The sequence below is a fragment of the Somniosus microcephalus genome, chromosome 3 (assembly GCF_052327205.1).
Source record: "Somniosus microcephalus isolate GS21.2 chromosome 3, FLI_Smic_1.0, whole genome shotgun sequence".
Lineage (NCBI taxonomy): Eukaryota > Metazoa > Chordata > Chondrichthyes > Squaliformes > Somniosidae > Somniosus > Somniosus microcephalus.
Window position 1 is genome coordinate 133471231 of NC_140989.1, and position 22330 is coordinate 133493560.

The following is a 22330-nucleotide window of genomic DNA, read 5'->3' on the forward strand; positions in this document are numbered from 1 at the left end:
TGTAATCAAAATGATACAGTACTTTCATCTGTACACATTTTATCACAACAAAATATATCCAATCAATTCACATAATAAATTACCTTTGACTGTTGTTATATCGGCATTATCTGACAGAATTATTTTTTAAGTGTTACGATTTTAAATCTACTCAATTATTTCCTGAGGGGTGGGGGGGGCGGCGGTGGCAGTGGAATTGGTGATTATTTTCTAAATATCTGGTAGGTGATTTTGCAAAGTCTTCAAGCTTATCTCTTAAACACAAAACTGACAAATATTTCACAACTGTAACTATCTGGAAAATAGTACAATCGGGGACATTTTCTGGTGTGTTAGTGTTAGTACAGTAACTTAAATACAAGTTAATAGATTAAAAAAGCTCAGCGGAATATAAAAATATACATATTGCTGTAGATAAACATTGTAACATAAAGTGCTTTAAAATGCTTTGCATGAAATGCATGTTTTAAAAAATCAATACCAAACGTAACACAGACACTCACTGCTCTCCACTGTCTGAGTTTACCTAGCATATTTATAAACTGGGCACTCCATGATTCAACCAGCCCGCTAATGGTTTCCTGGCACCACTAAAGAATGACCAAGTTGTGTCTAAATTACCTGTTAAACCAATCATCTGTGTAGCGGGGGTATGGATATGGATCATTGCTGCTGAAGTCATAGCTGGCTTCTGCATTCTGTAAGGGATATATATACAAAAATGTAAACTTTTAAAGATGAAATGTATTTACTTAAAAATAATTGACTATTATGACTTTTTCTTTTAAATGATCTCGTTTCTTTTCTTTATACAAGGTCCCTCCACTTGGAAATCAAATACAGTAATGCAAAACTGAACATTTTGCATAGAATTATAACAACAGATTTTTTTTGCAGAGGGAGCAACACACAAAATATGAGTTATCACATTTTTGCACGTACGTAATATGATCATCCCAAACAGTGCAGACAAACTGGAAGCAATTTGCATTGGTTGCTACATCCTGTTGGAGAGACCATTACCTAGCATCGAAGCATAGGTATATAGTTCAAGAAAACAATAAATGTACTGTGAGGAAAGGGTTAAAAAGACTGTCCGGAGTCCACGAATGTGATACCACTATTGATTTCTCTTTATCATGTAGTAATGTTAACCTTTAGCCTTTGCTTGTAAAACAGGTCAATAAGTCAATTAAACAATAAGTCAATTTAAAGTAGTGGCCACTGAGCTGTTGAAGATCAACTTCGTTGCCACAAGATATATTTGAAAGGAAACAACAACTTGCATTTATATAGCGTCTTTAACATAATAAAACATCACAAGGTGCTTCACAGGGGAGTTATCAAAGAAAAATTGACACCGAGCCACATAAGGGGATATTGGGACAGGTGACCAAAAGATTGGTCAAAGAGGTTGGTTTTAAGGATCTTCTTAAAAGGAGGAGAGAGAGGCGGAGAGGTTTAGGGAGGGAATTCCAGAGCTTCAGGCCTTGGCAGCTGAAGGCATAGCCGACAATGGTGATGAGCAAGAGACCAGAATTGGAGGAGCCCAGAGGTCTTAGAGGGTTATAGGGCTGGAGGAGGTTACAGAGTTAGGGAGGGGAAAGACCATGGAGGGATTTGAAAACAAGGATGAGAGTTTTAAAATCAAGGCATTGCCGGACCGGGAGCCAATGTAAGTCAGCGAGCACAGGGGTGATGGGCGAACAAGACTTGGTGCAAGTTACGATAAGGGCAGAAGAGTTTTGGATGAACTCAAGTTTACAGAGGGTGCAAAGATGGAAGGCTGGCCAGGAGAGCATTGGAATAGTCAAATTCAGAGGTAATAAAGGCATGGATGAGGGTTTCAGCGGCAGATGAGCTGAGGCAGGGGTGGAGTCAGGCAACGTTACGGAGGTGGAAGTAGGCTTGGTGATGGAGAGGATATGGGGTCAAAAGATCAGTGTTACGTCCGTGTATAATAAGAAACGGACTGCGGAGAACGGTACAATAGGTGTTTACTCAACGTGGCTCAAACTGCAACTGATCTGTACAGATTACTACTCAACGTTATATACACGTGTGGTCACTGCCGGTACTACAGTATACATGAGCTGTAAAAAGTAGTTCCCCCCCTTAAAGGTACATACATTACAATTCCTCCCCTTTTAGATTAACAGTACCATAACACTCATTTAACAATTAAATATCAAACTAATTACAATTAACACTTTTAACATGCAACATTAGCTGAAAATTGTCTATTTATAAATTCAGTCTTTGGGGAGGCTTCCTGATCCTTTCTGGATAGTGCCTTTCCCGAGTGTCTTGCTCTTGGTGCGGAGGCGATTCTGGCCCCCTGTCGTCGGTTGGTTCATCAGCTTCCGATGCTACTGTTTCTGGGGTAGATGCTACCTGTACATCGGGTTCATCACCAGGTACGTATGGGCGAGGCATGGGGTTGACTTGTTCCTGTGACTCTAGGATCTGGTCAGCATGGCGTCTCACGATGCTCTCCCCAACGTCCACTGTGTACATTAGTGGGCCCTGCCGTGTGCATATCGTTCCTGGCTGCCATTTTTCTGTTCGGTAGTCGCGGGCCAAGACTGGTTGCCCTACATTGAAGTTCCTTGTTGGCTTCTCATTGATGTGCTGGAATTGCTTACTCTCAACATCTCTTCGTACGTTTGGTCTGAGCAAATCCAGGCGAGATCTTAAACTTCGGTTAAAGAACATCATGGCTGGGGCCTGGTTGGTGACTGCATGTGTCGCATTCCGGTAGGCGAACAGGAAATTGTCCACCTTGTGCTGCAGCGGAATGTTGTCATTGTACATAGCCTTTATTGCCTTCTTAAAGGTTTGTACGAACCTCTCAGCCAATCCATTTGTGGCTGGATGATACGGGGCGGATGTGTAATGCCTTACCCCATTCTTTTTCAAGAACCTCCGGAACTCTTCGGACACAAACTGTGGTCCGTTGTCGGAGCAAATCTGTTCTGGCAAGCCATTCCTGGCAAAAATGGTCCGTAGGACTGCAATAGTTTTCTCCGTGGTGGTGGAGGACATTTTGATGACCTCAGGCCATTTCGAGTGCGCATCCACGGCGATTAAAAACATTGAGTCCATGACTGGACCAGCAAAATCAATATGCACCTGTTGCCATGGAGATGAGGGCCACTCCCATGGGTGTAGAGGGGCCTGTGGTGGTGCATTTTGGACTTTCTGGCATCCTGAGCAGCTCTTGGTCAGGTCCTCGATTTGTTTATCGATTCCCGGCCACCACACATAAGCCCTGGCAAGGCTTTTCGTTTTTACCCCTCCCAGATGACCCTCATGAAGCTCATTGAGCACTCTATCCCTTAACTTGGGTGGAATTACCACTCGGGATCCACACATCAAGGTCCCCCTGGCACACTGACAGCTGTTCTCTCCTTGTCGCCATGTGCTGGCCATCCCTTCACCGTCAAATCATATACCCGAGACAGTGTCGGGTCATTTCGGGTTTCCTTTTTGATACAAGCGTTAGTTACTGGTAGGTATTCAACTATAGTCGAATGGAATATTTCGACAGGATCCACTGCTGGTGCTTCCTCCGCAGTAGGCAGTGGCAGGCGTGATAGCCCATCAGCATTTCCATGCTTTTTCGTGCCCTTACATTCAATCTCATAGTGGTGCGCCCCTAGAAAAAGTGACCATCTTTGTAGTCGTTGCGCAGTCATCACCGGAACGCCCTTCTTCGGATTAAAAATGGAGACAAGAGGCTGGTGATCAGTCAGCAAGGTGAACTTCTGCCCGTGCAGATAGTGATTGAACTTTTACACTCCCCACACTAGGCTGAGTGCCTCCCTGTCAATCTGGGCGTAGTTACGCTCGGCTGAGGTTAGTGATCGTGACGCAAAGGCTATTGGCCTCTCTGAGCCGTCCGAGAATTTGTGCGACAGCACCGCTCCAATGCCGTAGGGTGACGCATCACATGCCAACCGAATTGGTAATGCTGCGTTGTAATGGGCCAATACCTCTTTCGATGTGATTAGTGTTTTGCTCTTCTGGAAAGCTCATCTACATTCGTCACTCCACTTCCATGGCACCCCAGTTTGCAGTAGGGTGTTCAGTGGGTGCAGTATTGTAGACAAATTTGGCAAGAACTTATGGTAGTAGTTTACCAGCCCGAGGAACAACCTCAGTTGTGACACATTTTCCGGTGCTGGAGCCTTGACTACTGCCTCAATCTTCTCTGGGGACTTATGTAACCCCTCTTTATCGATAACGTGGCCACAATACGAGATCTGTTTTCTAAAAAACTCGCATTTGGGGCAGTTAGCTCGGAGCCCATATTCCTGCAATCTAGTGAGCACCTGCTCCAGGTTGGCAAGGTGATCACTGTCATTTTCGCCCGTGACCAGGATGTCGTCCAAATAACACTGGGTCCCTGGGATCCCTTGCAGGACTTGTTCCATTGCCCTCTGCCAAATAGCCGGAGCTGATGCTACCCCGAATACCAGCCGGTTGTATTGGTAGAGACCTTTATGGGTGTTGATTGTGAGGTATTTTTTTGATGCTTCTTCTACCTCCATTTGCAGATACGCCTGGGCCAGATCAATCTTACTGAAGCGTTTCCCTCCAGATAGCGAGGCGAAAATATCTTCAATCCGCGGAAGTGGATATTGTACGGTGTGAAGGACCAGGTTCACTGTTACCTTAAAGTCCCCACAGATGCGAACCTTCCTTGGTTCCCCAGGCGCACTGCTCAATGACTTTTTCATCACAGGGAGGATCGGTGTAGCCCACTCGCTCCAGTCTACCTTGGACAGTACACCTGAACATTCCAGACTCTCCAGCTCTGCTTCGACGGCTGGGCGGATCGCATAAGGTACCGGTCTGGCCTTAAAAAATTTTGGGCTTGCGTTTCCTGCAATTTTAATCGTCGCTGTCATGCCTTTTAGTGTTCCGAGTCCTTGCTGGAACGCTTCTTTCGCGTCAGTTAGGATCTTTGACAGTCGCCCAGGTGTGACGTCGTCATCCTTTTTGTCAGCCACAGTCAGTGCCTGTATGGAATGCCAATCCAGTTGTATTTTCCGGATCCATTCACGTCCCAGTAATGGTGGTCCTTCATCTTGCAATACATACAGGTTTAGTTTTGGTGTTTCCTTACCGTTATATATAACGGTCACCCTTATTTTTCCTTTGGGGTAGACTTTTTGCCCCGTGTACGTCTTCAAAATAATTTTTGTGTCTGTCAAGGGTATGTATGAGAATAGCCGCTCGTAGTCCCGTCGGTTTATGACTGTTAGAGCTGATCCTGTGTCCAATTCCATCTTTACCTGGACTCCTGCTATCTTGAGAGTGACCCAAATGGTTCGGTGATCCTCCATTGTGATCACATTATGTAGTTTCAGACAACTCAGTTCCCTGCTTTCGGAGTCGTTATCACTCTTTTGTTCGTCTGAACTATTCTCCATTATCTTATGTACCTTCTTGTACTTCCCTTTGGTCGGTTTCTTATTGCTGGTTTTCTTTCCCGACCTGCAGACTCGTGCTATGTGTCCTACTTTTCCACACTGTCTGCACACTTTGTCTTTGAACCAGCAATCATTCTGGTCGTGTGTTCTTCTGCCGCAGCGATAGCACTTCTCTGTTCCATATGACATTTCGTTTGTGCCATATTCTTGCGGTCTCTGTTGTATCTCTGCAGCACCCCGTGCTGCTGCTTCATATGATACCGCAATGCTGAAAGCCTTTTCCAGCGTAAGGTCCTTTTCAGATAAAAGCCGTTTCTGGGTTCCATCACTTTGAAGCCCACACACAAACTTGTCCCTTAAGGTATCTGCCAGTCCCGCTCCAAACTGGCAGTGTTTCGATAGTTTGTGCAGTTCTGTTAAATAATCAGCATTGCTTTCATCCTTATGCTGGTTCCGTTTGTGAAACTTGAATCTTTCTGCTATCAGCAGCGGTGTGGGGTTTAAATGTTCCTGTAGTATCGTTACTATGTCTTCAAAACTCTTTTCCATTGGCTTCGTTGGGGTTACTAGATTTCGTAATAAACCATACATCTTTGCACCCATTAAATTTAACAATACCGACGCTTTCTTGTCATCTAACACCTCATTTGCCTTGCAGTACACCTCTATTCGTTCGACATATGTAGTCCAATCTTCGACTTCATTGTCAAATGCGGTGATACTGCCACTCTTCGGCATTTTGGGTGTGGTTTAAAATGGCGTCTCCCAATGGCTTAAAATGGCGTCTCCCGCGCTTTCCTTCCTCCCCCGCTGCTGCCGACGCCGCTCCCGGCGGTTCTCGTGGCAATGGCGGCGCCCTGTAGGTTTCTGCGCATCTCTCTCTCCCTCTCTCCAATGCTGCTCGGCCCCTGAACACCGGCTGCGCCCTGTGTGCTCTGCCCTCTCTCTCTCTCCCCATCGATGCTGCTCGGCCCTTTGCCGTGCCGCTCAGTCGGGCTCTAACCCGCCGCTGTCCGGGAAGGGTCTGCGCACTACCTGTTGCCAGCCCCTTTCGCTGGACCACCTCAACTGGAAAGCCAAGCCTGGCTCTCGACTGCCTCCCCCGCGATTCTCGAGTCTCTGCTGGATGACTGGGCGGTTGCCCGTGGTCGACGCCCGAGTCTCTGGCCTTGACCTCCAATCCACTGATCTCCAGGAACGAATCCCCGGGAGGTGATGCAGAGTTGCAGGTAGGTTCGAACCTGCCTCGTCGCCAATGTTACGTCCGTGTATAATAAGAAACGGACTGCGGAGAACGGTACAATAGGTGTTTACTCAACGTGGCTCAAACTGCAACTGATCTGTACAGATTACTACTCAACGTTATATACAGGTGTGGTCACTGCCGGTACTACAGCATACATGAGCTGTAAAAAGTAGTTCCCCCCTTAAAGGTACATACATTACAATCAGCTCTGTGTCAAATAGGACGCCGAGGTTGCGAAACAGAATATATTTGTGCTGCAAATTGCAACACACATGATTAAAATTAAAAGTTGCCAGTTCAAAAAGAATACAATTTTGAAAAGAATTAATGACTACGAAACAATTTATAGGTGTTGAGGACAATTTCCTGTGATTCATTATTTATCAGATTCTTAACTTTTGTTTGTGTGTGGAACACTTTGGCCGCGATTTTGCCACAGGAGGCGGGTTGGAGTCAGGCTGGCTGGTGGGCAGGTTCCGGTCCCGCTGCCATTTTCAGCCGCTCCCAAATAACAACTTTTCCTTAACTGGGCTCATTGGGCCGGGTAGCGCGCACGGCGGGCTTAATCAGTGGGTGTGGGTCTGCTGCTCACCTCTGCTGACGTCATCGCTTCAGTTGGTTTTAAGGGGTCCATGTAGCCTTTGCTTTTCATTTCCTTTGTGCTGTTGTTAGCAGCAGGCGGTAAGGCAGGGGAACCTCCAGCCTCTGAGGGAGCAGTGTCACCAGCCATCAGCGCACCCAGCTCCAGCGCAGGAACACACACCTCGGTGGGTCCTTCACAACATAGAATAGTGTTGTCACCTGGTGTATCACAACTCACAAGTGAGCATAAGCAGATGGTGGAGACAGGGACAGCAGTGGAGAGTCCTCGTCGGAGGTCGCAGGAGGCTCCTAGCTCTGCTCAGCTGCATGTAGACGCTATGCCTCTGGGGCCATCCAGAAAGAGAGGGTTTGCATCCACGGTAACTGCCAGTGTGCAGAGAATGGAGGAGTCCATCTCAAACATGAGCACTGCCGTGGTGGATGCAATGGTGAATGAACGTGCTGCCCTGGAAAGGATGGCAACCTCCATGGAGGACATAAATCGCAAGATTCAACAGAGCATGGTGACTCTTCTAAATAGATGGTCTGCTATGGAGGATAGATGGGCATCTATTGAGGAGAGGCATCAGAGGTACATGGACGTCCCTATTATGAGGACTGTCAGTACAGAGATGGGTCCTCATGGCCCCACTGATGTGCAGCAAGGTGCTCACCAGCCACTTGCTAGCACTGAAGTGCGGGTGACCCATGAGAGGGATGTTGGTGGTCGACAACAAGGAAATGTGGGCTACTCTCCAAGCGCTCAAACGACCATGCCACTGCAGAGCCCTCAGTCAGAGCCCCAGATTCCTCACCCAACTGAGATGGCCGTCTCAGCCCCTGCACAGCCGCAGGAAGAGCAGACTATGCGGAGCCCTCCCAGGCTCCCAAACCAGGAGGACGTCCACCAAAGACGTCTAAGCAGACGCAGCATAGAAGTGAGCAAGGTGCCTCTACATCTGCTGAAGCCACAGGGGAAGCACCATGTAGAAGCACGCGTAAAAGAAAGTTAACACACAAATAGTCACAAGAGTAGTCACTTGGGTGTTTTCTTCTCTTACAAAGTAAAGTTTGTCACCCTGATTGCTATCACTTTTGTTCAATAAAGTTACAAAGAATTGAAGATTTGGCCTATGTGTGCTCAGAAATGGAAGTTGCACAGTGAGGGGTCAGGGCGCCTTTCATGGTGGTGAGAGTGATAGGAAACCAGTTTATTGTACAGATGATGTATGGTGTGTTAAGAAGGTCATCCAGACATTCATTTCCATGTGCCAGCCACATGTGTTTGATACGTAAACTTGTGCGAATTTGGCCTCACGGTCAGCAATGTGGTCGCGTGCTGGTGGAATTGGTACATCCGCCTCCGCAAGGTGTCCCTCATCTGCCGCCGCCTCCTCCTCCTACTCCTCGTCCTCCTGTTCCGAGGAGTCTGTGCGCTGAGCCACTTGTTCCTCAGGCAGCGGTAAGCCACGCTGCTGTGCGATGTTGTGCACGGCACAGCAGACGACAATGATTCTGGAGACCCTGGCTGATGCGTACTGTAGGGCTCCACCAGATCTGTCGAGGCATCTGAATTGCATTTTGAGCAAGCCGATGGTTTGCTCAATGATGCTTCTGGTGGAAATGTGGCTCACATTGTACTGCTACTGAGCTTCATTTGATGGCCTCCTCATCGGTGTCATTAGCCACGTCTTCAGGGGATAGCCCTTGTCTCCAAGTAGCCATCCGGAAAGTTGTCTTGGCGGATTGAAGAGCTGAGGCACAGTAGACTGCCGCAGGATGAACGAGTCATGGCAACTGCCAGGGAACTTGGCGCAAACATGCATAATGTTCTTCCTGTGGTTACACACCAGCTGGACGTTAAGGGAGTGGAAGCTCTTGTGGTTGACAAATACAGCTGGGGTGTGAAGGGGTGCCCTAATGGCCACATGTGTGCAGTCTACGATGCCCTGCACCCTTGGGAAGCCTGTCACATTTGCAAAACCAACCATACGCACGGTAACACTTACTTCATTTGTGGAGAAGTGGATGTAATTGTGCAACTTTTCAAAGAGGACATCGGTAGCCTGCATAATGCAACTGTGTGTGTGGCCAACTGGGAGATGCCGCTGATGTCTGCTGATGATCCCTGGTAGGACCCTGAAGCAAAGAAGTTGAGTGCGGTGGTGACTTTGACAGCCACTGGTAAGGAGTGTCCACCCGCTCCTCTGGGCTCGAGGTCTTGGTGCAGCATTGTACAGATGTCACTGACTACCTCTCGTGCAAGTCTCAGCCTCCTTTGGCACTGCTGCTCACTCATGTTGAGGAAGTACATCCTCGGCCTGTAAACCCTGTGTTGGGGGTATCTCCTGTGGTGAGGTGCAGCCCTGCGCTGACACCTTCTGCCCTGTGCAACATCAAGTGGGTGAGGAGAAGGTTGAAGGTTGTTGGTGCTGCTGTTGTGCCTCATTCTGCTGCTGCCGTAGCTGCTCTTCCTCCGATTCTGAGGACTAGGATGAGAGGGTATAAATGGTTCTCATCCTGCTGGTATATATCTCAGTTGAGGAAGAGATGTTATAAGTGCTCAGTTAATGTGGCCAGAGGATCTTCCAAGGAGGGCACAGTGCATATGGATCTCAGCTTAAACACTTAGGGGGAGAAATTTGGTATCGTCCCGTTTGGGGTGCGATTATCGGCTGATGGCGCTAATTATTGCCTCCGACTGCAAACTTGGCTTCTATCGCCCCTGGAGGTGAGTGGAGCGCTAAATCAGGCGCTACACACCTGTCTTAGGGTGCTAACGCCGAAGAGCGAGGCGCTATCTCAGAGCGCTGGTGAAGCCCATGTGACGTCAGTCAGCAATGGAACACAGACTCACTGGCGCTGGCCAGTTCTTAAAGGGGCAATAATCCTAAGGATTGGGAGCAGTTTAGGATTCAACAAAGGAATTAATTAAGAAAGGGAAAATAGAATATGAGAGTAAGCTTTCAGAGAACATAAAAACTGACTGTAAACGCTTTTATAGATATGTGAAGAGAAAATGATTGGTGAAGTCAAGCGTATGTCCCTTGCAGTCAGAATCAGGGGAATTTATAATGGGGAACAAAGAAATGGCGGACCAACTAAATTCATATTTTGGTTCTGTCTTCACAAAGGAGGACACAACTAACCTCCCAGAGATGCCGGGGAACATGGGGCCTGATGAAAGGGTGGAACTGAAAGAAATCAGTATTTGTAGGGAAATGGTGTTAAGAAAATTGATGGGACTGAAGGCCGATAAATCCCCAGGGCCTGATAATCTACATCCTAGGGCACTTAAGGAAGTGGCCCTAGAAATAGTAGATGCATTGCTGGTCATCTTCCAGAACTCGATAGACTCTGGAACAGTACCCATGGATTGGAGGGTAGCTAATGTTACCCCACTATACAAAAAGGTGGTAGGGAGAAAACGGGGAATTACAGACCATTAAGCCTGACATCGGTAGTGGGGTAAATGCTAGAGTCCATTGTAAAAGATGTAATAGCAGAGCACTTGGAAAGCAGTGACAGGATCGGACAAAGTCAACATGGATTTACAAAAGGTAAATCGTGCTTGACTAATCTACTGGAATTTTTTGAGGATGTAACTGGTAAAATAGATAAGGGAGAACCAGTGGATGTGGTGTATTTGGACTTTCAGAAGGCTTTCAATAAGGTCCTGCATAAGAGATTAGCGTGCAAAATTAAGGCACATGGGATTGGGGGCAAGGTATTGACTTGGATAGAGAACTGGTTGGCGGATAGAAAGCAAAGAGTTGGAATAAACGGGTCGTTTTCCGAGTGGCAGGCAGTGACTAGTGGGGTACTGCAAGGATCGGTCCTAGGACCCCAGCTGTTCACAATATATATTAATGATCTGGACGAGGGAATTGGATGTAATATCTCTAAATTTGCAGACGACACAAAGCTGGGTGGGAGGGTATGCTGTGAGGAGGATGTCGTGAAACTCCAGTACGATTTGGACAGGTTGGGTGATTGGGCAGAAACATGGCAAATGCAGTATAATGTGGATAAATGTGAGGTTATCCACTTTGGTGGCAAAAACAGGAAGGCAGATTATTATTTGAATGGCAATGGATTGGGAGAAGGGGAAGTGCAGAGAGACCTGGGTGTTCTTGTGCACCAGTCGCTGAAGGTAAGCATGCAGGTGCAGCAGGCGGTTAAGAAGGCAAATGGTATGTTGGCCTTTGTAGCAAGAGGGTTCGAGTACAGGAACAAGGATGTCTTGCTGCAGTTGTACAGGGCCTTGGTGAGACCGCACCTTGAGTATTGTGTGCAGTTTTGGTCACCTTATCAGAGGAAGGACGTTCTTGCCATGGAAGGAGTGCAGCGAAGATTCACCAGGCTGATACCTGGGATGGCAGGAATGACGTATGAGGAGAGATTGTGTCGATTGGGCTTATACTCACTGGAGTTTAGAAGATTGAGAGGGGATCTCATCGAAACCTATGAAATTCTGTCAGGCCTGGACAGACTAGATGCAGGAAGGATGTTTCCGATGGCCGGGGAGTCCAGAACCAGGGATCATAGACTAAGGATAAGGGGTAAGCCATTTAGGACTGAAATGAGGAGGAATTTCTTCACCCAGAGAGTGATGAACCTGTGGAATTCTCTGCCACAGAGGGCGGTGGAGGCCAGTTCATTAAATATATTCAAGAAGGAGTTGGATATCTTTCTTAAGGCTAAAGGGATCAAGGGATATGGGGGAGAAGGCAGGGACAGGGTACTGAATTTGGATGATCAGCCATGATCTCATTGAATGGTGGAGCAGGCTCGAGGGGCCGAATGGCCTACTCCTGCTCCTATCTTCTATGTTTCTATGGGAGAATCGATCTTGCTCTCCATCTACACCTTACTCATTGCAGCCTTGAATCTCGGCCTGGAGAGACCTGTGCATCAAATCTGCTGGAAAGAACAATGGAGAGACCCAGGGAAAGATGTCAGAGTGCAGCCCCCATAGTCTCTTCTAAATTGATGCAAGTAAGATCAAATCAAAATTAACCTGCAAAGTGCTGCTCACTAACCAAAACTCCTCAACACAGCATTGAATATCTCCAGAAGTATCTCTCTCTCACTCAGAATGCGTGGTGTAAAAATGTCACCTAAAAAAAAGGCAGGAATCAGTCGCCTTTAAATAGCGCTCCCCCAGTCCCTTCCCGACTGCAAAACGCTCCCCTCAACCTGTTGCTAGCGGCAGGCGGTAAGGCAGGGGACGCCACTCAATATCCCGTCCGGGGCGCTACCGGGGCGTTGCACGCTCGACTGACGTCATGATCTGTGGGCGCAGGAGATCGTGGCGGTAGTGTTTAGCGCCACCGCAAAATGTCTGGACAATTTCGTGAGCGGCGCAAACATCGCCGCACCTGGGCGCTAGTTGCTTTGCGCCCCATTAGTGCCCTCTTAAGGTGCTAACGGGAGGCGCAAACCAACTGAATTTTTCCCCCTTACAAGCTCAAGAGACCTGCAAAACCTCAAAGTACAAAGTTCTGTTATCTGAAAGTCAGCCATGTTGCACCTCCGCTTTTATGCTGCAGGAGCAGCTGTCAACAATTCATATGCTTGCTGAATCTGACACAATCAGCTGGCGTGTTTGTCGCATGACGGGCAACATGCTGACATTTTCTTAAAATGGGAAGAGCCAGTTAAAAAGGCATTATCTAGGCAGTTAACAAGCTGTTAAGTGACTCTCCCGTCGCTTGGTGACGGGTCTGATCGGGACTCGCAGACCGACACTTTGTAAAGTTGCATGGAGGCGGAATGGCTAACCCGCCATCAATCATTTAGATTTTTACTCTCGACTCACCTCCAAACCCGCCCTCTGAGCGCCGTCAAATTTGTGGCCTTAAAGTCAACATTCTGATGAAAGGTCATCGACCTGAAAAGTTAACTCTGTTTCTCTCTCCACAAATGCTGCTTGACCTTCTGAGTATTTCCAGCACTTTCTGTTTTTATTTCAGATTTCCAGCATCCGCAGTATTTTGCTTTTGACTTAAAGTCAAGGTGGAAACAGAAATAGTTTTTTTGTAACTTGTGGGTGACAGCTGCAGGACAAAACTCAAATAATTAAAAAATATATTTTATTCATTTTATGGGATGTGGGCGTCGCTTGCAAGGCCAGCATTTATTTCCCATCCCTAATTGCCCTTGAGAAGGTGGTGGTGAGCCGTCTTCTTGAACCGCTGCAGTCTGTGTGGTGAAGGTACTCCCACAGTGCTGTTAGGGAGGGAGATCCACGATTTTGACCCAGCGACGATGAAGGATCGGCGATATATTTCCAAGTCAGGATGGTGTGTGACTTGGAGGGGAACTTGGAGGTGATGGTGTTCACATGTGCCTGCTGCCCTTGTCCTTCTAGGTGGAAGAGGTCACAGGTTTAGGAGGTGCTGCCGAAGAAGCCTTGACGAGTTGCTGCAATGCATCTTGTAGATGGTACACACTGCAGCCACGGTAAACCGGTGGTGGAGTGAATGTTTAAAGTGGTGGATGGGGTGCCAATCAAGCGGGCTGCTTTGTCCTGGATGGTGTCGAGCTTCAAATCAAATCAAATCAAATCAAATCAACTTTTATTGTCATTGTTAGTGCACAAGTGCAGTACAACGAAATGTAGGCTTGCGGCTCCCGAGAGTGTACATTTAGATTAAGACATTTAAACATTCAACATACATTTGGCTTGTAATACATTAACATAAACATAACCATAATAAAGTGCATTTTTGAGTGTTGTTGGAGCTGCACTCATCCAGGCAAGTGGAGAGTATTCCATCACACTCCTTACTTGTGCCTTGTAGATGGTAGAAAAGCTTTGGGGAGTCAGGAGGTGAGACACTCACCGCAGAATACATAGCCTCTGACCTGCTCTGGTTGCCACAGTATTTATGTGGCTGGTCCAGTTAAGTTTCTGGTCAATGGTGACCCCCAGGATGTTGATGGTGGGGGATTCAGCGATGGTAATGCCGTTGAATGTTAAGGGGAGGTGGTTAGACTCTCGCTTGTTGGAGATAGTCATTGCCTGGCACTTCTGTGGCATGAATGTTACCTGCCAGTTATCAGCCCAAGCCTGCATGTCATCCAGGTCTTGTTGCATGCGGGCATGGACAGCTTCATTATCTGAGGAGTTGTGAATGGCGCTGAACACTGTGCAGTCATCAGTGAACATCCCCATGTCTGACCTTATGTTGGAGCGAAGGCCATTGATGAAGCAGCTGAAGATGGTTGGGCCTAGGACCCTGCCCTGAGGAACTCCTGCAGCTGTGATGATTGACCTTCAACCACCACAACCATCTTCCTTTGTGCTAGGTACGACTCCAGTGGAGCATTTTCCCCCTGTTTCCCATTGACTTCAGTTTCACTAGGGCTCCTTGATGCCACATCAGTCAAATGCTGCCTTGATGTCTAGGGCAGTCATTTTCAACTCACCTCTGGAATTCAGCTCCTTTGTCCATGTTTGGACCAAGGCTGTGATGAGGTTGGGAGCCAAGTGGTCTTGGCGGAACCCAAACTGGACATCAGTGAGCAAGTTATTGGTGAGTAAATGCCGATTGATAGCACTGTTGATAACACCCTCCATCACGTTGCTGATGATTGAGAGTAGACTGATGTGGCGGTAATTGGCCAGGTTGGATTTTTCCTGCTTTTTGTGGACAGGACATACCTGGGCAGTTTTCCACATTGTTGGATAGATGCCACTGTTGTAGCTGTACTGGAACAGCTTGGCTAGGGGCGCGGCTAGTTCTGGAGCACAAGTCTTCAGCGCGATAGCCGGGATGTTGTCAGGGCCCATAGCCTTTGCTGTATCCAGTGCGCTCAGCCGTTTCTTGATATCACGTGGAGTGAATCGAATTGGCTGAAGACTGGCTTCTGTGATGGTGGGTTCCTCAGGAGTAGGCCGATATGAATCATCCACTTGGCTCTTCTGGCTGAAGATGGTTGCAAACACTTCAGCTTTGTCTTTTGCACTTCGTCTCCACAATGACTGTATGGTGGTCACTGCTACCAATACTGTCATGGAAAGATGCATCTGCGACAGGTAGATTGGTAAAGATGAGTTCAAGTAGGCTTTTCCCTCGTTTTGGTTCTCTCACCACCTGTCGCTAAGCCCAGACTGGCAGTTATGTCCTTCAGGACTCGGCCAGTTCAGCCAGTAGTGGTGCTATCGAGCCACTCTTGGTGATGGACATTGAAGTCCCCCAACCCCAGAGTACATTCTGTGCTTCTTCCAAGTCGTGTTCAACATGGAGGAGCACTGATTCATCAGCTGAGGGAGGGCGCTAGTTGGTAATCAGCAGGAGGTTTCCTTGCCCATGCTTGACCTGAAGCCATGAGACTTCATGGGGTCCGGAGTCAATGTTGAGGACTCCCAGGGCCACTCTTTCCCGACTGTATACCACTGTGCCGCCACCCCTAGTAGGTCTGTCCTGCTGGTGATGGAGGAGTTTGGGACATTGGCTGCAAGGTGTGATTGTGTGAGTATGACTATGTCAGGCTGTGGGACAGCCCTCTCAACAAGTCCCCAGATGTTGGTGGACTTTGCAGGGTTGACTGAGCTGGGTGTTGCCGTTGCCGTGTCCGTCGTCAGTGCCGAGGTTGATGCCGGGTGGTCCATCCAGTTTCATTCTTATTATTATACACCACTGAGTGGCTTGCTAGGCCATTTCAGAGAGGCAGTTAAGAGTCAACCACATTGCTGTGGGCCTGGAGTCACATATAGACCAGACCAGGTAAGGACGGCAGATTTCCTTCCCAAAAGGACATTAGTGAACCAGATGGGTTTTTACGACAATCTGATAGTTTCATGGTTACCATTACTGATACTAGTAATTGGTCCAGATTTATTTAGTTAACTGAATTTAAATTCCCCAGCTGCCGTGGTGGGATTTGAACTCACGTTCCTGGATCATTAGTCCAGGCCTCTAGATCATTGGCCCAGTGACTTTACCACTACGCTACCATTTGTCTAATAATGGCTGAGTAAATGCTGTACATTGTTCGCCAGTCATTGAGTATTATCTTTTAACACTTGCAAGATAAGCAGGAATAAAGTCTATTTTTGCCAGTAGTAAAAGCTGTACTTTTGCAAACTTCTCAATACAACGATGGATTAGTGAATTATTCCCCCTTCAGTCTGAGGGGTCACTAATAATTCAATATTCATCGATGTTTCCATAATATGCTCATTGAAGGAGATACAACAGGGATCATATTAACCACAAAAAACAGGTAGGTTGAGTTCAGATGGGAAGTTAAAAAATTTTAAAACCTCAACCTGCCTCCAATCTGGTTTTAGCAGGGGCGGGCAACCAACCTGCTCCCAGGATGCGGGTTTGCAATTTAAATATTATAGTGAGGCTGCGTACCTCATATTTAACCTGTCTTCCACGTTTAGCCCTGCTTGTGGGCCAGGAGGAGCAGGAGTGCACCCGGGACCAGTGGTCGGACCCCCACCACTTAATTGGCGACCACGTCGCACCCCCGCATTTGGACCACCGCCCCCCGGGATCGGGAATCGGATCCCTCCCCCTGGGATTGGGAATCGGACCTCCACCATTTCCACCCCGTAAACCCACCCCCCACTAACACAGCTGCAGGCTCCCGACCTGCTCCTGGGCTGCAGTCTCCTCCGGAGCGTTCCCCATCCGACAGGGAACCAAGCCTGTCAATCAGGTTGGCTTCCGGGCGGGGAACCTGATGTAAACAAAAGACACACGCTAAACCTCCTCCCCCCACCCCACTAACAAAACCTGCCCCAGTGTTGACTGAGAGTTTGCAAATAGCATTACTGCTGTAATAATGCGGTGATCATATATTAGCCATTTTTTTTATTGTTTGAACTAAAAATGGGATTTAACGAACTTGAACTTTTGTTCAATATCTCATTATTAGGCACACTGTCAAGGCGGTATTCTGAACAGCAGCTTGATTGACAGGCTTGGCTCAATCAAACGGCTGATTCTGTTTAAATATTTATTTGACCATTTCAATTTTTAATTACTAAAATAAATATATTGCAGTCTCTTGATGAAGGATTACTTCTTTGCGCATTGGTTCAAGCACAGATTTCACAGTTAATATTTAGCCATGCAATCAGTCATTTCACAGATTTCACAAGGCAATTTCCTACCAGTAGCAAGTTCAACCATCCAGTTGCAAAGTTTGATTAGATCATGCAAATTTAATAACGTCATGACTGCCACTGATCAACTTGAAGCTTCATTAATATGTTTGCCTTATAGTGCGCCAGTAGTGAAACTAACAAGGCAATGATAAGAACATAAGAACATAAGAAATAGGAGCAGGAGTAGGCCATACGGCCCCTCGAGCCTGCTCTGCCATTCAATAAGATCATGGCTGATCTTCCACCTCAACTCCACTTTCCTGCCCGATCCCCATATCCCTTAGTTCCCTCAGTATCCAAAAATCTATCAATCTCAGTCTTGAATATACTCAACGATAGAGCATCCACAGCCCTCTGGGGTAGAGAATTCCAAAGATTCACAACCCTCTGAGTGAAGTAATTTCTCCTCATCTCAGTCCTAAATGGCCAACCCCTTCCTTATCCTGAGACTATGCCCCCTAGTTCTAGACATTCCAGCCAGGGGAAACAACCACTCAGCATCTACCCTGTCAAGCCTCTAAGAATTTTATATGTTTCAATGAGATAATTCATAACACACACTTGAGGGAAACAAAACTACAAATATTAATTAGCAAGTTGTAAAAATGACATTCCTGGGTCACTGAACAAACTTCCAACAAGTTTCTTTCCGAAATTATAACTTAACTGTCATTAAAATGAAGTTTACTCACTGAATATACAATCTAAAACCTTCTGCTACTGTATTTATTAAGATGGATTTAGATTTGTCTAAACTTCACAATGACAGGCTGCCAGCTTCTAGGCATCAAAAGATGTTTCAGCAGCTTTGAAAGCTTCATGCTGTCGCCTTAATGCTTGTGACTGTCCCCCACGGATTTGTTAAGCCTCTGAACAGCAGTGCGGTTTGAGAAAAATAGTCTATTTCCTACGGTATCTCCTAAGGTTGTTTAAAACTAATGGTTTTGATCGAGGCATTTTTATTTTCCTTGTCAGCCAGGTGGAGAAGGAGTGCTCCTCTGGGCCACACCAAGAAACCTTGGGCCTCCCCTGCTCCCCGATTCCAACCTTCCTCCCAAGATTCCCTCGCCCCCCACCTCGCCGTCCCACCACCTATCCACTTACCTTAGTGTCAGGGATTGGTTCCCTCTGCCTTCGGCCAGCACGGTTTTAACAGCGAGGCACTGCTTCCCGCCGACTTCCCGGGTGTTTTTGGTCTGGAGGTCGACAAGCGGAATGCAAACAAGGCCCCTCCGTTAAAGTCTTCCAGGTCTCAACATCGCACCGCCCGCTTTGGGGTCCTGCACACCATTTCTGTACCCCTGTTAAATTTGGGGCCACTAAGTAAGTGGACAAAGAGGACAAATGTGTGGTCATCCACTTTGGATCCAAGAATGGAAAATCAGAATATTTCATTAATGGTGAAAGACTAGGGCCTAGAAATTCACTAGCCTTAGCGCCGCTTTTGAGGCGCTAGAGGGACTAGCGCCAGAGTTATGGCCAGTTGAAAAATTCCCTGGGGCCCTAAAGCGGCGTTGCACCGGTAGCGCTGCGCCGGCACCGATGACGTCATCGGTGTGCGCAGCGTCCCGGTTGCCATGCCGACGGGCCCCAGCGCCGAAATTCAGTTGCGGCCGCCTCGCCCGTGGCAGCCGCAACTAAGACTCTGGCAACAGAGTCCAACATGTGTTTGCGCCGGCGCATTAAAGGCCCCGTGGCGGCCGGCCGCTTTCCCGCCGGCCGCCTGCCCGCAGCTCCCTCCCCGGACTTCTCCCCCCCCCCCCACCCCCCCGGAACAGATGCAAGCCCGGCACTTGTCCGAGGTGCCGGGCTCATTTTTAAACAGATTTGCGCGGGCCGCGGCCGGGTGCAGGCAGCTCCTCCTTAACGGAAGGAGGAGGCCTGCACTTCCCCAGCCTGCCGCACTGCATCGGGTGCCGCAGCGCCGGAATTGCGGCGCTAAACGGCAGTTAGCGCCCTTTTCCAGGCGCTAACACCCTTCAGTAGCGCCGGCAGCCGTTTGGGCGCGGCGCTACTGAATTTTTGGCGCGCGCAGGGGGACTTAGTGCCGGCAGTAACTTCCGGCGCTAAAGCCCTGGCTAAGCCAAAACCCAATTTCTAGGCCTAGGAGTTGTGGAGGAGCAAAGAGACTTGCGTGTCCAGGTACACAAATCACTACAGTTAGTGCACAGGTACAAAAAGCAATCAAAAAGGCAAATGGAATGTTGGCCTTTATCGCAAGGGGTTGTTTTGAATTCAAAAGTGAGGAAGTGATGCTTCAGTTGTACAGAGCCTTGGTTAGACCCCATCTGGAGGTCTTAATTCTGTATTGGACACCGAACCTCGGGAGAGATGTATTGTCCTTGGAAAGTGCAATCTCACAGAATTATGCCAGGGCTTAATGGGTTAAACTATGAGTATTATTGTATTTTTTTAAATTCGATTTTATGGGATGTGGGCGTCGCTGGCAAGGCCAGCATTTAAAAAAAATGTTTTTTAATTCATTGATGGGATTTGGGCGTCGCTGGCTAGGCCTGCATTTAGTGCCCATCCCTAATTGCCCTTGAGAAGATGGTGGTGAGCCACCTTCTTGAACCGCTGCAGTCCATATGGTGTAGGTACACCCACAATGCTGTTAGGAAGGGAGTTCCAGGATTTTGGCCCAGCGACAGTGAAGGAACGGCGATACAGGTCCAAGTCAGGATGGTGTGTGGCTTGGAGGGGAACTTGTAGGTGGTGATGTTCCCATGCGTCTGCTGCCCTTGTCCTTCTAAGTGGTAGAGGTCACGGGTTTGGAAGGTGCTGTTGAAGGAGCTTTGGCAAGTTGCTGCAGTGCATCTTGTAGATGGTATACACTGCAGCCACAGTGCGCCGGTGGTGGAGGGAGTGAATGTTGAAGGTGGTGGATGGAGTGCCAATCAAGCGGGCTGCTTTATCCTGAATGGTGTCGAGCTTCTTGAGTGTTGTTGGAGCTGCACTCATCCAGGCAAATGGAGAGTATTCCATCACACTCCTGACTTGTGCCTTGTCAATGGTGGAAAGGCTTTGGGGAGTCAGGAGGTGAGACACTCGCCACAGAATTCCCAGCCTCTGGCCTGCTCTTGTTGCCACAGTATTTATATGGCTGGTCCAGTTCAGTTTCTGATCAATGGTAAACCCCAGGATGTTGATAGTGGGGGATTCAGCGATGGTAATGCCATTGAATGTCAAGGGGAGATGGTTAGAGTCTCGCTTGTTGGAGATGGTCATTGCCTGGCACTTGTGTGGTGCGAATGTTACTTGCCACTTGTCAGCCCAAGTCTGAATGTTGTCCAGGTCTTGCTGCATATGGACACGGACTGCGTCAGTATCTGACGAGTCTCGAATGGTGCTGAACAGTGTGCAATCATCAGCGAACATCCCCACTTCTGACCTTATGATGGAGGGAAGGTCATTGATGAAACAGCTGAAGATGGTTGGGCCTAGGACACTGCCCTGAGGAACTCCTGCAGTGATGTCATGTGATTGAGATGAATGACCTCCAACAACCACAGCCAACTTCCTTTGTGCTAGGTATGATTCCAACCAATGGAGAGTTTTCCCCTTGATTCCCATTGACTTCAGTTTTGCTAGGGCTCCTTGATGCCACACTCGATCAAATGCTGCCTTGATGTCAAGGGCAGTCACTCTCACCTCACCTCTTGAGTTCAGCTCTTTTGTCCATGTTTGGACCAAGGCTGTAATGAGGTCAGGAGCTGAGTGGCCCTGGCGGAACCCAAACTGGGCGTCAGTTAGCAGGTTATTGCTGAGTAAGTGCCGCTTGATAGCACTGTCGATGACACCTTCCATCACTTTGCTGATGATTGAGAGTAGGCTGATGGGACGGTAATTGGCCGGGTCGGATTTGTCCTGCTTTTTGTAGACAGGACATACTTGGGCAATTTTCCACATTGCCGGGTAGATGCCAGTGTTGTAGCTGTACTGGAACAGCTTGGCTAGGGGCGCAGCTAGTTCTGGAGCACAAGACTTCAGTACTATTGCCGGAATGTTGTCAGGGCCCATAGCCTTTGCAGTATCCAGTATCTTCAGCCGTTTCTTGACATCACGTGGAGTGAATTGAATGGGCTGAAGACTGGCATCTGTGATGCTGGGGACCTCAGGAGGAGGCCGAGATGGATCATCCACTCGGCACTTCTGGCTGAAGATAGTTGCAAATGCTTCAGCCTTGTCTTTTGCACTCACGTGCTGGGCTCCACCATCATTGAGGATGGGGATATTTTTGGAGCCTCCTCCTCCTGTTAACTGTTTAATTGTCCACCACCACTCACGACTGGATGTGGCAGGACTGCAGAGCTTTGATTTGATCCGATGGTTGTGAGATCGCTTAGCTCTGTCTATCGCATGTTGCTTCCATTGTTTGGCATGCAAGTAGTCCTGTGTTGTAGCCTCACCAGGTTGACACCTCATTTTTCGGTATGCCTGGTGCTGTTCCCGGCATGCTCTCCTGCACTCTTCGTTAAACCAGGGTTGATCTCCCGGCTTGATGGTAATGGTAGGGTGAGGGATATGCCGGGCCATGAGGTTACAGATTGTGGTTGAATACAATTCTGCTGCTGCTGATGGCCCACAGCACCTCATGGATGCCCAGTTTTGAGTTGCCAGATCTGTTCGAAATCTGTCCCATTTAGCACGGTGGTAGTGCCACACAACACGGTGGAGGGTATCCTCAACATGAAGACGGGACTTCGTCTCCACAGGGACTGTGCGGTGGTCACTTCCACCAATGCTGTCATGGACAGATGCATCTGCAACAGGTAGATTGGTGAGGACGAGATCAAGTAGGTTTTTCCCTCTTGTTGGTTCCCTCACCACCTGTCGCAGACCCAGTCTGGCAGCTATGTCCTTTAGTTATGTCCATCCCTAATTGCCCTTGAGAAGGTGGTGGTGAGCCGCCTTATTGAACCACTACAGTCCGTG

The 22330-nt window shown here is 48.1% G+C and overlaps 1 protein-coding gene across 1 annotated transcript in view; it reads right to left on the reverse strand.

The window, feature by feature from the left end:
• Positions 1 to 22330, reverse strand: part of pcsk2 (proprotein convertase subtilisin/kexin type 2) — a 153955-nt gene that overhangs the window by 54056 nt on the left and 77569 nt on the right. The window contains exon 6 of the mRNA XM_085981639.1: positions 622 to 698. Coding sequence (XP_085837765.1) covers positions 622 to 698 — 77 coding nt within the window. The remainder of the gene's footprint in view (positions 1 to 621; positions 699 to 22330) is intronic.